At 40.0% G+C, this 18,343-nt stretch overlaps 1 protein-coding gene across 3 annotated transcripts in view; it reads right to left on the bottom strand.

Annotated features, from left to right (window-relative positions):
- Nucleotides 1-5,642: 5,642 nt before the first annotated feature.
- Nucleotides 5,643-18,343, bottom strand: part of atm (ATM serine/threonine kinase) — a 225,143-nt gene continuing 212,442 nt past the window's right edge. For 2 of the 3 annotated variants that reach the window (XM_069891268.1, XM_069891270.1), the window contains 2 exons: nucleotides 13,358-13,503; nucleotides 5,740-11,373 (listed from right to left, as the gene is read on the bottom strand). In XM_069891268.1, coding sequence (XP_069747369.1) covers nucleotides 11,193-11,373; nucleotides 13,358-13,503 — 327 coding nt within the window. In that variant the 3' untranslated portion in view covers nucleotides 5,740-11,192. The other variant, XM_069891269.1, reaches the window with a different exon arrangement.

Here is an 18,343-nt window from a genome sequence, read left to right as displayed (position 1 = left end):
ATCCTGGAGGGTGATTGACACCCGACCATGAGGGGCTTGATCCCTTCAGGCTGACTGATTGACAGCCGGCCAGATGTTGTCCTGTCCCCTTGCTCTCCTGCAGGTACAGAGGTTGCCCCCTGCAGTAGGCTGGTGGTACACTCCTACAGGTACAGGTGTTGCCCCCTGCAATAGGCCGATGCTGTACCACCACAAACCCTGCATCATGTCTTTAGGTGCATCTGCATTATTCTCTTATTTTTAACCTACTAGCACATGGTACAGGTAACAATACTGAGATCGCAACCCTGGAGGTCCTGTCCTTCAAGTACATACTGTACTTAACTCCCTAAAATCTCTTTGCAGGACCTCATCATCCTTCCTACATGGACTACGACATCAGGCTGCTCACCCCGCCCCCCCCCCCCCCACCCCTTGAGAATGCCGTGAACTTAACCAAACTTTTGGGTTAGAGGTCTTCATCTAGGTATGGGCTCGAGAATGCCGTGAACTTGATCTCAGATATCCCAGACCCTGGCACCTGGGAGGCAACATACCATCCAGATACTCAGTCTTTTCCATAAAACCTCTTATTTGTTCACCTCAATATTGAATCCCCTATCACTACACTCTCCTCTTCTCATCCCTCCCTTTTTTTAGCCACAGGGCCAGGCTCTGTGCCAGAGGGCAGACTGCCGTGGCTTATCCCTGGTAGGCCGTTCCCCTCAATAGTATCCAAATTGTTACTGAGGGGAATGGCCACAAAGTACCCTGATTTGACCGCCTGTTCCCTTTCCCTCTCTTGTCACCCAGCTACTTTCCTCCTGACTTCTAGATGTAATTCTGTCCCTGTAACTCCTGTCTATCATTCCCCTCAGCCTCCCAAATGATCTGGAGTTTATCAAACTCCAGCTCCTGAACATGGTTTATAAGGAGCTGCAGTTGGATGCACCTCTCACAGATGAAGTCACCAGGGACACTGTTGATTTCCCTGACTATCCACATTCTGCAAAAGGAGCATGTCCCTGCCTGGCTGCCATTTTGTACTTGCTTTTGAATTTTGGATTTTCCCCATACTGGTTTTGACAATATTTAATTTTGTCTGGCTGAACTTGATCAGATCTAGATTAAATTATTCATGATTTGATATTAAATATCAACTCATGAGCCACAGAGTGGTCAGTGCAGTAATTGGAATTGTCACTTAGAAGTAGAGTGCATGCTGACTTGAAGTGAAGAAAAATTCAGTCCACATTTTTCCCCATTAGACCCAATTCTGATACCTGATAGTTGAAAAGAATCAACCTTCCCCCTCGGTGAACACAAAAATTCATTAGAGAATTTGGAAAGGAAATAAATCAAATAAATTGCTGAAACCTTCGTGGTACAATTTCTAACTGTGTGCTTAGACTTGTATTATAAAAAAAAGTCCAAAAAGAAAATTATATTGTGTAGTTCTGATCTGCATTTTGAATTATGTGATTGATAGGAAAATTATACAAAATAATAATTTTTTTTAGCAAGTCCAGTAGAAAAACAAACTGCAGAAAATGGAATGCTCATAGTACTTCATTGTAGGACATCAAACAGAACAGCACTGGGAACAGGGCTTTCAGTCCACTTGTCTGCATCAAACTTGATGTCCGAATCTGCTTGCACTTCATAGATATCCCTCCATACATGTTTCTATCTCAAAGCCTCTGAAATATTACTGTTGCATCTGCTTCAACCAGCACTCCAGGCTCCTACCACTCTCAATGTCAAATGTTTGCCTTTAAATTTCCACCCTCTCTACATAAACACATCCTCTAGTATGTGATTCTTTTGTGCTGGGAAAGATATTCTGACAGTCCACTCTATCAATGCCCCTTATATTGTTATTAAATTTCGATCAGGTCTCCCCTCAACCTCCGATGCTCCAGAAAAAAACCCCCAAGTTTGTCCAACCTCTCCCTTTAATTTATACCCTCTAATCCAGACAAAGTACTGGTAAATCTCTTCTGTATCCTTTCCAAGCTATCTCCTTCCTTCCTGTAATGGGGTGAGCAGAATTCCACACAGTATTTCAAGCTCCAACATGTACTCATTGCCCTGCCCAATGAAAGCAAGTATTCTATATGTTCAAATTCATCTGACAAAACATTTCTCTGGACATGGTGCACACACATAAACACATAAATATTTTGGGATAATTTATTCAGTTACAGGATACTGTTTCTTCCTACCTTGAAGAGGAGCTCAGGCCCAAAATGTCAGTAATGTCTTGAAGTGTTCAGACCCGAAACATCAGCAATATATCTTTACCTGTTATGGAAGCTGTGAGACCTGCTGAATTCTTCCAGCATTTCTTTTTTTTTTTTATATACAGGATACTGTTCATCAATCTCACAGCCTACAGAAAGGAGTTATTTCCCAGCATGGCAGTCCTGACTTTGATGCTCCTATACCTCCTTCTTGATCGTAGCGAATCAAAGATGCTGTGCGTTGGTTGGAAAGGGTCCTCAACAAGTCTTTGAGCACTATTTAAACAACTTTCCTGGTAAAAATTAACATCAGAGGAAAGGGACAAGTAAAACCTCAGCATAGCACACTTTGTGCCCTCATACTTTGCAGCCACAGACCCTAGTTATATTCTCAGCTGCTTTGTTGATCTGTTCTGATGCTTTGTAGCTATACCACAAAGATGCAGCCAGACAAGCCCCTCACAATTGTGCTCTTACTTGTGCAGCCAGTTTCAAGGAGCTATGAACCTGAATTCCCAGACTTTTATTATTGTGAATAAAGTCTAATTATTTACAAAAGGAAAACCATTCAAAGTCTCTTCCCACCCTTAGTTTCATCTCCATACATTGCTACTGTAAAATTATTTCTATTTACACAATTACCACCACTGTGGTATCATGTCATTACTCTGTTGTTTGAGGGGCTTCTCTTTGGTCTCAGCCCCTCAATACCGACAACAGAAGGATTCTCGACTATGGTCCTTCCCCACACTGCACTTGCGTTGGCTGTGCCAAACCTCAATTCTTCCCTCAGCATGTACTCCTGCAGCCTGGAAAGTGCTTTATTGTCACACCTTCATCTCTGTGTGCTGAAAGACCAACAGGTTTTAGGAAGAAATCCCAAGGAAAAGAAAGAAGGAAGAAAGAAGGAAAGAATTGTCAAGGATCCATCGTCTACTCTACAGGCTTCAAATTTCCAGAATTACCTAGATCTCGAGGGGACGTTGACACAGGTCTTGAGGGTGAGGGGGAGGAGGGGTACAGCTAAAGATTTGCACCCACATTTTGTAAATATAGCTGCCATATTTTTAAAAACATTCCATACTTATTTCTTAGGTTATATATAATCTTCTCAAGGGGAACACAACTATACATTTTTGCATTCCAACGAGCTGTACCTAGATGGAAATCAGACTTCCAAGCAACCACTATACATTTCCTGGCCACTGCCAATCCAATCTTGACAAATTCGGTTTGATATTTGGACAGCCTCATTTTAGGTCATACACCCACAATATTTCCCAGTAAAAAACAGTTCTGGGTTCTGTGAAAATTGAATTCTTATAATTTGCTCTAGAAAATTCCCTAGATCCACCCAGAAAGACCTCACCTTGGGACATAACCAGGCTGAATGTAAAAAGGTTTCTATCTCCTTGCCACATCTAAATCATTGATCCGAACTATCTGATTTAAATTTATTTAATTTTTGGGGGGGTGAGATCTAAATGGTGCAACAAAAAATTATATTGCACCAGTCTGCATCTTACATTTATTGTGTTTGTCATAGTGTCCCAACATAAATCAGACCAGTTTTGTTCATCAGTTCTTATATCTAAGTCAGATTCCCATCTCTGTCTAAACTTACATATCCCCTGTTTATGAGTTCCCGTTTGAAGTAAGAGGTACGTTGCTGAAGTAAATTTCTTTGTGCTTCCCTTTCGGATCAGAGTCTCCACATCTCTGCACTTTGGTAGACTCATTGTTGGACCCAATTTGTCCCTAAATAAGCTCTTAACTGAAAATAGCAGAACATTGTATTATTAACAATACTATACTTAGTTCTTAATTGATCAAATTACATAAGTTTTCCCTACTCATAACAGTCCTCGATGTACCTGATCCCTTTTTGGGACCAGGTATTCAAAATCTTATTAACGATTGTTAAAGGTATGAACCTATTCTGAGTCAGGGGTGTTTTTTGAGATAACCTCAATGTTGTGCCAACCTACTTATCCCTACCAAAAAAAACCTGAAACCCTTCCTACCTTGTAACCCTCTATTTTTATTTCCTCCATGTACCTGTCAAGGAATCTCTTAAATACCCTAATGTTTCAGGCTCAACCACCACCCCTGTCAAGACATTCCAGGCATCCACAACTCTGTAAAAAAAAAAGTACCCCTGATGTCTCCCCTAAACTTTCCTCCATTTAAATAAAAATTGATACATATTCCATCTACTACCAATTATGTTACAAAAAAATACAGCATCCTGCACCTGCAATTTTCTCAGTAATTTTCTTTAAAACCATGGGATTTGTCCTTCTTTAGTATCTGTATGTTCTTCATTAATCCCATATAATGTTTGGCACAATATCTTCCCTCTTGTTTGCATTTTTTAAAAAACCTCTTTAACCATCCTTTGCTCTACTTCTGGCAAGTAGAATGTTTAACTCTTGAGCCAGTATCAACTGAGGTGATCAATTGGCTTTGTTGGTGCAATTCCTGCTTCTGAGCCTTGGATACTTTGGGTTTAAGTCCGACAACTTGGACATGACTTTTCAGTTCAGAGTGGGTTTCAATCACGTTAAAATCACTGTTGGATTAATGTCTACGCAGATAGACTATCACCTAATTTAGCTTTCAGTCTTGTTGAAAAAAGCCTTCTGAATCAGGAAGTTCATCAATTTTCTGACAGATTCTGAACAAATCATCGTCTTCCTGGGAACTATGAATATGAAGCCTATAAAGTCTACCATCCCTTCATTTTTCCTTTGGGAGACACAGTATGCTCAGTTGGTCTGGAGTCTTCCAAAAGTGAAGCCAAATGGTAATTGATCTTTTCACATTTTTAAAAAAATCACAGTGATCTTGGAGGGAATGCAGCGGTCTCACAGCTCAAGTGTCTGGGCTTGATCCTGGCCTCTATTGCTGAGTGGGGTTTGCATGTTCTCTCTGAGACCAGGTAGTTTTCTACCAGGTGCTCTGGATTCCTCTCATATCCCAAAGACCTGCTAGTTGTTCAGTTATGTAGCTAATTGGGCTCATAGAAGAGTCAAGGGGACTCTTATGTGCATGTGGCAGTGAATAGGTTATGGGGAAATAAATGGGAGAGTGGGATTGATAGCATCATTTCAGAATGGCACAATAGCTTCCTAATGTTGTTGGGAAATCATATTATGGAATTATTATGGAATTAAAATGAGAACATACAAGAGAATTCAGCATATCAGGTGACCAAATATTTCAGCATTTTCCACAAACCTTCTCTGACCTGGATGAATCTAGTCATATTGAGTAGGATTTCTAATAATGTAAGTACTTCAGTTTAAAAAATCTTTTTCTGATTGCAACACCGCTTTCAACATCAAAATGCATCTATTTCCCTTGTGAACATGTTAACTAGTGTTCGCTGTTTTTGGATATTATGGAGAAAAATGTGAGGCCTAATATTTTATTTTACTCTATTTATATTCAAATAAAGTAAGTACAAACTCTTCGTGGCCTTGAATGTGATAAGCACACTGTGAATCACTGTAGATAGAGAAGGAATTACAAAATCACCATAAGAAATGATCTTCAATGTAAAACAGCATATGAGCCAGCAAAAATAGATCATATTTCTTCAATTTCCAATAAAACATTTTGCACAATTTGAAGATGCAATTGTATAGGAACATATCATTAATCATAACTGGCAGACTCAAATAAGTTTACATTATGAAAAATGACCTCCTGCAGGTAGAACAATTATATAAATGTTGTTCTCACAGAAGATAAATGACCCTGCAGGAAAGATGAATGGTTGCATAGTGAAAAAGGAACCAAGGAGCTTATTATTTTTCCAAGGTTGGCTGAAAATGTACCAATTGCATTGAACCATTATTAAAGAGGACAGGCATAAAATATAATACTTGGGATACTGTGCTAGAACTGTAGACAATGGTAGTTGCACCACTGCTTGAATACTGTATATAATTCTGGTCACAACAGAGGAATGATGTGAATGCACGGAGATGTAATAAAGATTTAAGTTTTTCTCGGACCAAAAAATGATAGGTATAAAGGAAGGATAGCTAAGATAGGGTTGTTTTCTTTGACATTGAGGAGAATGAGGGGAAACTCACTTGAGGATTATAAAATACTGAGGACATATTTTCCTTCAGCAGAGGGATAGAAAATAAAGAGGCAAAGATTTAAAGTAATTGATTGGAAGGATTAGAAGGGAGGTGAGTGGATTCTGGAACTCAGTGCCTTAAAGAATGATGGAGGCGGTGTCTTGTACATATCTACCTTGCCAAAGCCAGATGACAGCTCCTCTTACTTATCCCTTCAACAGGACCCCACCAAAGAACATCAAGCCACTGTCTCACGTACCATCTGTAACATCACCTCTGGTCATCTCTCTTCTAGGACCTCCAACCTTATTGTTTTCCAACCCTGTACTGTCGGTTCTGCATCCGACTCAAGATCCACAAACCTAGTTGTCCTAGTAGACCCATTGTTTCTGCATGCTCCTGCCCCACCAAACGGGTATAGTCTTACCGTGACCATTGACAACTACTTCAGAGCTGCTTTGTGCACCCATGATTAGCTCAACTTTATCCACTTTGCTGCTAATGTACACCCTGACCTCAAATTCATTTGGTCCACTCTCCTCTTTCTCAATCTCTCCATCTCCATTTCAGGAGACAAACTCTCGAAAGACATATTTTCTAAAATTCCACCATCTCCCACAGCTTCCTTGACTACATCTCTTAAATTTTAAAAATTTAAACATACAGCACGGTAACAGGCCCTTTCAGCCCACGAGCCCATACCACTGAATTAGCCAACAACCCCCGGTATGTTTTGAACTGTGGGAGGAAACTGGAGCACCCGCAGACACAGGGAGAAGGTACACACTGTAAGTAAGCACTGGATTCGAATCCCAATCCCAGTTGCTGGCACTGTAACAGCATTGTACTAACTGCTATGGTAACCATGCCACACCCTATCCCCTGTAAGGATTCCATTCCTTTGTCTCAGTTCCTCGCTCTGTTGCATCTGCTCCCAGGATGAGGTCTTCCATTCCAGATAACCCGAGATGTCCTCCTTCTTCAAAAAACATGGCCTCCCCTCCACCATAACGAACTTCGCCCTTATCTGCATTTGCTCTATTTTCTGCACATTTAGCCTGTCCCCCTCTGCTCCAAGTTGCAACAAGGATAGGATTCCCCTTGTCCTCACCTACCACCCCACTAGCCTCAATATCCAACACATGATCCTCCGCAATTACTGTGACCTACAACTTGACCCTACCACCAGACACATTTTCCCCTATCTGCCTTTCCGGGACTGCTCCCTCCATGACTCCCTTGCCTTCACCTGTGACCACAGGAAGTGATGAACTTGCACCCACACCTCCTCCCTCAACACCATTCGGGTATCAGGAGCTTGGATGGGCGAGTGATCAGAGCCAAAAATACAAGGGTAAATTTTTACACAGGTCATACAAAAACACCAGATTTTTGGGTCAAAAAAGGGGGGTGGGGGAGGTTGACTATTACATGGTATCGATTACACGAGTATATACGGTAATTGGAAAGGCACACCAGCAGTGAGGATGGCAGAGCAGCAATGGCTGGAGTTCCTGCAAAAAAATAAATGCAGGACAGGTATATTCCAAAATATACCCACAGCTGTGGGTGACAAGTCAAAACCAATGAAAGGGCATACAAGGAAGCAAAAATTAGTAGGAAGATAGAGGACGTGGCAGCTTTTAAAAGCATACAGAAGCAACTAAGAAGGTTATTAGAAAGGAAAATATGAACTTTGAAGGGATGCTAACCAATAATATTAAAATGGTGCATGACAAGCTATTTTAAAGTATATTAAGAGTGGAAAGAGGCAAGATATGACTGATAGAAAATTGCGCTGGAGAAATTGTAATACGAGACAAGGCAGAGGAACTGAATGAGTATTTTTTTTTTAATCAGTCTTCATTGTGGAAGATATTAGGAGGTTACTGGACTTTCAAGGGTGTCAGGAAAGAGTCACAATTACCAGAGAGAAGGTGCTTGTGAAGCTGAATGGTCTAAGGGTAGATTAGGCCCCAGGACAAGTTGGAATGCACCCTCTGAAAGAAGTTGCTATGCAGATTGTGGTGGTATTGGTAATTATTTTCCAAAAAAAAAAATCAATAGATTCTGCTCCTGGAGATCTGGAAAATTGCAAAAGTAACAGTGCCATTTAAAAAGGGAGGGAGGCTACAGAAAATAAATTATTGACCTGTTAGCTTAACATCGGTGGTTGGGAAGTGGCTGGAGTCAATTGTCAAGGATGAGTTACGGAGTACCTGGAGGTGCACGGCAAGATATGCCAAAGTCAACACGGTTTCCTGAAAGGAAAATCTTGCCTGACAAACTGACTGCGATTTGTTTTTGAGGAGACCACAAGCGGGTTAGACAAAAGAGATGCAGTGGATGTTATATACTTGGACTTGCAAAGTCCTTGGACAAAGTGCCGCACATGAGGCAGCTTAACATGATGAAAGCCCATGGAATTTCTGGAAAGATGCATGCACGGATAGAGCATTTGTTGATAGGCAGGAAACAGAGAGTGAGAATAAAGGAATCCTGGTTGGCTACAGGCTACCAGTGGGGCACTCCAGGGGTCCATGTTGGGATTACTTTTTAATTTGTATGTTAATGAGTTGGATTGCAGAATAAATAGCTTTGAGGCTAAATACAAAGATAGGTGCAGGGACAGGTATTGAGGATGAAATAGAGGGGGGCTGCTGAGAGATAGATTAGGAGAATGGGCAAAGAAGTGGTAAATTAAACACAATGTTGGAAAGTGTACAATCATGCACTTTGGTAGAAGGAATTACAGGGCAAACTACTGTTTGGATGGTGAGAAAATTCAAAATTTGGAGGTGAAAAGGAACTTGGAAGTCCTAAAGGTTAACCTCCAGGTTGAGTTGATGGTGAAGAAGTTGAATGTGATGTTTACATTCACATCTAGAGGAATAGTATTTAAGAGCAGGATGTTATGTTGAGGTGTTACAAGACACTAGTGAGGCCTCACTTGGAGTACGGGATGCAGTTTTGGGCACCTTATTTAAGAAAGGACATGCTGGCATTGGAAAGGGTTCAGAGAAGATTTACGAATGATTCAAGGAATGTCCCATGAGGAACTATTGACGGCTCTTTGACTGTACTCCTTGGAGTTCAGAAGAATGAGGGGGGACTCGTAGAAGGATTTCAAATGTTGAAAGGCCTGGACAGAGCTGATGTGGCAAAGGTGTTTTCCATGGTAGGGAAATTAAGGATCATAGGGCACAACTTCACAGGATTTGAAGAGCGTCCATTTAAAACAGAGATGTGGGAGAATTTCTTTAGATTGAGTGGTGAACCTCTGGAATTTGCTGCCACGGGCACTGTGGAGGCATGGTTGTTGAGTGTAGTTAAAGCAGAGGTTGATAGCTATGTCAGGGTATCAAAGGTTACGGGGAGAAGGCAGGGGAATTGGGCTGAGTGGGTGAATGGATCAGCTCATAATAGAATGTTGAAACAGACTTGACAGGCCAAATTGCCTACTTCTGCTCCTATATCTAATGGTCTTATGGAATGAGGACAGGTATTCTGTTTGACAGCACAGACACAACGGACTGAATTAACCCCCTTTGCATCAGAAAATTTCCAAGGTTCTACAGCCACGTTCAAAACATAAAACATATGTTTTTGACCATCAATGAAAAATGTTAGGATGTAACAATTTCAATAAAAACAAGGCTTATTAAAGTCCCTTAAAACTTGAGCATTTTGAAGTATCTGAATCTTTTTATCCTAACCAACTGTAGTGAAGATATGGAAGAAGGTAAAATATACAATGGAAAATAGTCCTGTAAATAGATATATCAAGGCATTTTAGTTTTTAAAAAATCTTTAAAGGTGTTTAATTGGACTTACTTCCTTCTCAGGCAAAATAACTTGATCTCAATGGTTAAAATGCACTGCATAGTACAGATAAACATATAACATTTCTTTCCCAAGTATAGATAAGGTGCTTTATAATTCTTAATGAAAATTTCAGATCAAAGGATTCCAATACAATTTACAGTTGATTATCAAGACAATCTACAACTTTCAGGATGATCAAATAATTAAATCTAATGCACTCCAGATTCAATTTCATTGAATTTTAAACTGCATTGCTGTGAAAACTAATTCTTGAACATTTTATTTTGCCAAAAATTTTTTGTCTAGAAAATTAAAATGTTTATCTTTTAATTGAAAAATATAAGACTAATTACATATAATTGCAGTAGACATTAATTTTGCTTGAACATCTTTGCTTGTTTCAAATGAGTGAATAATTCCCAAAACAAATTTAGAGATGAGGTGTCTCTGGAAATGCAAATGTTTCCTTTCTGCATAATACCTGTGTAATACCTGAGAGTTTAAGTTGGAGATGACAGAGCAAATTCACTGAACCCAAAATACCAATGAGAAACAGATCAAATCAGAAGTTCAAGAAGGAACTCTATCCTGTAATCCACATTCTCCTGAGCTCACTTTGCTGACAGCAAGAAATTCAGGGCACTACATGTGCATACAAAACACAATAATATTACTAAGGTATTCAATTTTGGTTTGAAAGTAATTATAGCAACAAAGCATGAAACAGAGTTTGAAACTAATTATTTAACTAAGATACCCCTAGCATCTATTTGCATTTGATGTTATTTAATTAATTACTATGTTGGATATCAAAAATGACACTCTGCTGTCCTAGTGCCACTTCTTGTCATTATCGGGAGAAAGTTAGCACCCATTACCAGCTAATTAAAATGGAAAGATTAATATGTGCATATGACAAATATTTTAGCCAGAGGTACACATTTACATGAATAAACACATAAATATTGTATAGCTTGTACATTTGGAACAGGACAAAAAAGACAAAATTCAACAGAACAAATGGTTTCTTAATTCACATTTCTTTTCTTGATCATACCCAAGGTTGCCAGCCAGGGAAGAGCCGACTGAGGTTCTTTGGATCCCTGGCTTGTTGTATGAGTAGATTCACCTGCCCACCCACACTGAGGACTGCACCTTCTTCGACTCCCTTCAACTTCTCCTGTAGTCTCAGAAGAACGCGTTCTGCCACTTTATTGATGCTCTTGAGGTCACTGTTGTAAAAAAAAATACAGCAGATTACTATGGATCTATGTCAGTTACCACAAATGCAAAAAGCATCCTTTGTCAGAGTAAAAAGCCTAAGGTAATTCAAAGAGGGTTAACGAACAAAGATCAATGCTTATCCCAAGGGAATATTTTAATAGAGTCTCCCCATTTCTCTTCCACCTCTTGAGGTCATTACTGAGAAGTGATTCCATTGAAAGATTACAACATTCCTATAGAGTTTGACGGGATAGATGCAGGAATGAATGTCCCGATCTGAGGCATCAAGAACAAGGAGCCACAGACTTAAAATATGGTCAGACCTCAGGACAATCGACGAGAAAAGTAGATAATTTCACTCCGAGGAAAGTTAAGCCTTTGAATGTTCTACTGAGGGCAACTTTGGTCAGCTGTTCAAGAAAATTGAAAGATTTTTAGGAGAAACAAGGGATATGGGGTTAGTGCAGGAAAGTGGTGCTGAAGTAAAACATCAAGCCTTGATCTTATTGAAATGTTGCATGGATACTCCTATTCCTATTGCCTGTCCCACATATTTTAACATGGATGTACAGGGCATAATTCCAAGTAAGCAGCAAGGAAAATAACAAAAAACAACTTCAAGGAGAATGTAGATGAAACTGGGAGACACATGGCCAATGAGAAATGATTCAATGTGGTAGGAAGGAAGGGAAGAAATAAAAAAAGGTTCTAAGCAATATATGACTGTTGGCTTTTGAAGATAAATATAAGATTACTATGCCAAATCTTTATTAGGTTAGGTTCAGGTGGAGGACTATGGCTCTTCAGAGGAGGCTTTAGTAGTAGCTAGAATGAGATCTCAGTTGGAGAGAAATGTTAGAGTGGTTGGGGTTTTTCTTAGATCTAAAAGGTTAATGAAAAGAAATGTTCAATGTCTTGAAGGGTCATGAGACCAGTTACCTTACTGATCTTTGCTTACCTTAAAGCAGACCAATCTTCTCATCAGGCAGAGACAATGATGTCCTCTTAAATCTTGGCTCATGACAGCAGCGTGGAACCCCCACCCCCCCAAACAAAAGACATAGGAGTGGTACACCCCAACCCACTTCTTCACAGGTAATCTCGTTATGCAAACTATTTGTAAATTGAAGATGTGCTTCAGCATAACAGATCTGGATGTGTCTTTTAATGGGCACCATTTGGGGCCTCCACATTGATGGTGGTCTGCTGTGTTTGCATTACAACCTGCAGTAGTGAGGTTTGGAGGCATAACAAAGACAATTCAGGTAATGCAAGAGGAGCAGTGCAGATAGCAGTCTGGGATGCCCTCATTGTGTTATAGTCATCCACCATTAAGACAGCAAGATGTCAAATTCTTTTTTTCTCCCACCAGTCCAAACCAATTCCTCAAATATCAATGCTTGCCTTGCCCAGCACCAATCTATATCTCACCATACTGCTTAAAAGACCTGTAATCACCCAAAAAAGTTGGTTTTTAACAGCAAACATTAACAGCAAGTAACTGTCAGTTTTTTGGAAGCATGACAAGAGCTGTTATGTAAAATCACACATCCTCATACAGTATCTTCCGACAACATGTAAAGCATCTGTGTATTCAACAAAAGATGGAGCTAAATGGCAAAATATTAACTTTAATTGTACATTTCTGCATTCTCAAATCCATCAATTTTCACACTTTCAATCTGAAATGGGAAGTGCACTTTGTCATCAGACTAGTTCAACCCAAATGGCAGAGAATGGTGGAAATAACGTAAGATACTCTGACAACACGCTACAGAAAATTCATGGTCTAACACTTTCTATCATCTCCACCCCGCAATCCCAGTTAATTGAGGATTTACCACAATTTTTAAATAATTTGCTCAACAAATTATCCCATGATGCACATCATCGGAAAAATTGTTTAGAAACCAATTGCCTCTTAATGCAGTAGGTAATTATGAGAAATGAGGGTATTGATTATTATATATTGTAAACTATTTTGATCCTTACGTAGTCTTTCCATCACATTCTGTATCATCACCAGCCACAGTGGAGTTCAGTGTGGAATGAAGGTCTGCATCTTCAGGTCTTTGCTGTAGGTAAAGTGCTTTTAAAGGATTCATGGTCCAATCAAAAAGAGGGTCATATAGCAGCACCTATAATGTATGAATGTGGAGAAAAGATTCGCACAATTAACATTTCTTTGTAAATATTCCCTCTCATTTTGAATTGACATTCATGTTTCCTTTTACATGCACATACATCCCTAAAACAAGATACACCGAGACTATGACCAAATCAATTAATATTGTAAAAAAAATTAAAAGATAAGAAGAATTTAGAAAAGTGACCAAGGTTTTTTCTAAATATGGATTTTGGAAACAATTTTTATTAGTGCAAGAACAAATTATTTAGAGTTCCAGAAGTAAAGAAAAAGGCTGCTGAAAGAAAATGTCCCTCATACTGTGAAGGAATAGGATTGTATTGGGAATCCACAGAACAAGGAAAAGATGAAATTGCCAGGATATGGTGGGATGATGAATTGGAGGCTTTTCAACATGAGGAAGAGGATTTTGACTTGACTATATCAGGTCGGGGGGTAAGTCACTTGGCAACATGATTCACTGTCAGGGAGAGTTTGTGCATCAGTTTTAAGCAACTTAAAATTTATACATGAAATCGGTTTGGACCATTTGAGGCAATAGGGCTGGAATAGTGAAAAGTAGGTTGATCATGGTGTCTGCAGACTTGTGTGTTTTAGTCTAGTAGGTTGGAGGGGCAGGTTGCTCCTGGACTGTGGCACCAAGATGCAGAAATTCGCTTGTGCCACTCAGGAGGGTTTACACTAGTCTAGCAGAAGGGCTGGGACCCAAAGCAAACAGAAATTAAAGCGAGCTCAGCAGGAAGGACAGCTAGGAGCAAATTAGGCAGCAGGAAGGTCTAATGGACTAATTCTCATTTATTTAAATGCAAGAAGCCCAACAGGTAAAGCAGATGAACTCAGAGCAATGGATATGTTCTGGAATGATACTGGTCTGGAGCTGGAGATTTATCCACCTTGATACTCCTTCATTATTGATGCAGACAGACATGCCCTAGGCTATCTTTAGTTATCTCCCTCATCTCCCACTCTTGTTTACCCCGCTCAACAATAAAGACATTCACAAATATTCTTTTAAGATCTTCCCCATTTCCTTTGTCCCCCCCTAACCCTTAAAAAAACTTATACAGTGAAACCTCGTTAGAGCGTGGTATTTGGGGCCCAAGATTTCATACTGCGTTACAGCTGAGTCTCAGAACAGATGCATATATGTCATATATGTCTTGATTCAGGAAGCAGGAAAACAGAATACTGTGACTCAAACCCTATAATAAGACCTTTAAACTCCACATATTAACATACACGTCTTGTAAATGATTCATAAGAGTATATTTGTGAGTTTGTGGCTGTTAGCCTGGCATTCTAAAATCTATGTTTGGGGTCCACAGACACCTGCGCTATAAGCGATTCTGAGGATTAACGAATCGCGTTCTAACGAGGTTTCACTGTACTTCCCCTCGTGTCCCTTTAATTTTTTTTTAATGATATCATATGGTTGTAGGACCTATTGGCCCAATGAAACTCATGCCGCCAAATTAACCTACCAACCCTGTATTTGTTCTTAATATATTTATCCCTTTGGATTCTCCCTTAAGCTGTCTGCCAAAGCTATCTCATAACCTCTTTTAGCTTTCCTTATTTCCCTCTTCACTATAATTCTACATCCTTTATACTTCTCAAGGGATTTCCTTGAACCTGTCTGCCTATATCTAATATACGCCTCCTTTTTCTTTCTGATCTATGCCTCTATATTTCTGTTAACCGGTACCTAAAGAGGATATTCCTGTGGAATCACCAAGTGAGATCTAAATGGATGGAACATAGAAATAAGAAGGAAGTAATCACCTGAATGGGATTGTACTAATAGGTCCCTCAATAGTCAGTGGGAATTAGAGAAGCAGATGCACAGGGAGATCATAGATACTAGAGTTGTAATTGTAGGTGATTTCAATTTCCCCAATATTGGCTGGGCTGCCATAGTGCTAAAAAGCTTGGATGGGACAGAATTTGTTAAGTGTCCAGGAAAGTTTTCTCAAGCAATAATTAGGTGGCCCTACTGGATAGGGGGCATCACTGGATTTCTTACTGGGAAATGAGGCAGGGCAAATGAATGGTCACTTGGGGAGCACTTTGCAACAAGATACCCAGAATTATATTAGTTTTAAAACAGTTATGGAAAAAGATAGACTGGTTTACAAGTTAAAGCTCTAAATTGGGGAAAGGGAAATTATAATTGCAAGACAGGAATTTGCAAATGTTAATTGGCAGAGGTAGTGGATGAGCCAAAGGATTAGCAGATTGTTGGGGGCAGTTTATGGTGTTTAGGACCAGCAATTCAAATCTCAATGGGAAGACCAGGTACAACATGCAGAAAGCAAAGAAGCAATTCTGAGTGAAGTTAGAAAAAGAATCAGATACATATAGCAGGGTTTCCAGGCCATGACATTCAACAAGGCGAAGTCCAATATCATAAATGGCTGTGATGATTCACTCCCCAATGAGCTGAATACCTTTTATGCTTGCTTTGAAAAGGGGAATTAAATTATACCAGTGAGAATCCGACAGAAACTGATGACCCTGTGATAACTGTTTCAGAGGCCAACATCAGGACATCTTCCATGAGTGTGAACCCTCCTAAGGTGTCAGGCTCTGACGCTGTACCTGGCAGGGTACTGAAAATCTGTACCAACCACTAGCTGGAGGATTCACACATTTTCAATCTCTCACTGTTGCAGTTGGAGGTTTCCACCTGCTTCAAAAAGGCACCAATCATAGCTATGCCCAAGAAGAACAGGCTGAGCTGCCTCAATAACTATCGTCCAGTAGAACACACATCTACTGAAATGAAATGCTTTGAGAGGTTGGTCATGGCCAAAATTAACTAGTACCTAAGCAAAGACCTGGACCCACTGCAATTTGCCTATCACCACAATCTCTCTGTAGCACATGCAATCTCACTGGCTCTCCACTCAGCGCTGGATCACCTGGACAACAGCAATACCGACATCAGGCTGTTTGTCATCAATTACAGCTCAGTTTTCAACACCATCATTCCCTCAGTAATGGTCAACAAGCTTGAAAACCTGGGCCTCTGATCCCCCCTCTGCGTCTAGATCCTTGACTTCCTCATTGGAAGATCACAATTAGTGCAGATGGGTAACAACTCTCACTGATAATCAACACAGGTGCACCTCGACTGTGTGGCTAGGTACAATTCAAATGCCGTCTTCAAATTTGCCAATGGTTGTTGGGAGAATCACAGAATGCAATGAGGAAGCATACAGGAGTGAGATAGATCAGCTATTTGAGTGGTGACACAACAAGCTTGCATTCAACATCAGCAAAACTAAGGAATTGATTGAGGACTTCAGGAAAGGAAGACCAGGAGAACACAAACAATTCTCACTGAGAGGTCTGCAGCGGAGAGAGCAAGAAATTTCACATTCCTGGGTGTCAACATCTCTGAAGACCTATCCTGGGACTATCATGTCAATGCAATCATGAAGGCGGCACACCAGGAGATTTTGTATGTCATCAAAGACGGGCAAATTTTTACATGTGTACCGGGGAGAGAATTCTGCCTGGTTGCATTACTGTCTGGTATGGAGGTGCCAATACACAGGACAGGAACAGGCTACAGAGGGTTGTAAATGGCCAGTGCCATTATGGACATCAGTCTTCACTCCATTAAGATGTGTGCCTCAAGAAAACAGCTTCTATCACCATGGACCCTCTCCTCCCAGGCCATGTCCTTTTCTCAGTGCTACCATCAGGAAGGAGGCACAGGAGCCTGAAGAACATGCTCAATGTTACAAAAACAACTTCTTTCCATCTGCCATCAGATTTCTGAACGGATGTGAACCTATGGACACTCCCCCTTTTTTTCTCTTCGTCGCACTAATTATTTATTAATGGAATTATAATCTACAGTAATTTTGCACCTTGTTCTGCACAATATACTGCTGCTGCAAATCAACAAATTTTGTGATACATGTTCATGACAATAACCCTAATTCTGATTCTAAAGAATATCTGACAAGTAAATGGGTTTTAAAAGTGAGGCTGGGAGAGTTCAGGACTGGCAAGTTCCTGTTAAAGTGAACGGCAAGGCTAAGACCAATAGCAAACATGGTTAATGAAGTAATATTGAGGCTCTGGTCAGGAAAAAGGAGGGTTATGCCAGGTGTAGGCAGCTGGGATCAAGCAGCTCCCTTGAAGAACACAGGAATACATGGGCAAAATGAGGACACAAAATAGCTTTGGCAGATAAAGGACAAGCCCAGGAGTTCCTGGAATTAGAGTGGGCAAAATGGTTACTTGAAAGAGTTAACCCACATCTGGTTGAGTTAAATATGTGAATAATGTTGCTAAGGCAAAAAAAAAAATTAGGAAGAGGAAGTTGGCTGATGCCAAATTTCTGAAGGGCTCTAAAAACGAAGATATAGGGCAAGGAGAGAAGAAAGAAAAACAATTGGGCTATTCAATAAAAATCTTATGTATCTGAAGAAGAGAAACAATGTTGAAGGATGACTAGAGTGAACAACAGAAAGAGGATTTGGAGTACTTCATCAGGATTGTAGACTTTGATTAAAGTTATTTCAGTATGGGAGATAGGTAGAAGTCAGAATGATAGAATTCAAACAGCAAGTTTTGGGGCAGATGAACGGAGGTGGTAGTCAAACAGTTGTAACTATCTTAAGATAGTCAAACTATCTTAACAGGATAGGAAAATGAAAGCTAGATATTTTACAAAGCAGCTCAGTACTGAAAAACAGAGCTGTTGATTTATTAAATGGAATAGGGCAGAACATAAAGTTGGGGGACAGCAGGATGAGTAGTTGAATTGACAAGTTCAATTTCTAGACAGCCAAATTCATGATCTCATTTTTTATGTA

Source organism: Narcine bancroftii, chromosome 7 (genome assembly GCF_036971445.1).
Source record: "Narcine bancroftii isolate sNarBan1 chromosome 7, sNarBan1.hap1, whole genome shotgun sequence".
In the NCBI taxonomy this organism is placed as follows: domain Eukaryota; kingdom Metazoa; phylum Chordata; class Chondrichthyes; order Torpediniformes; family Narcinidae; genus Narcine; species Narcine bancroftii.
The sequence above is the reverse complement of the archived record's forward strand: the minus strand, read 5'-3'. Positions and strand labels throughout refer to the sequence as shown.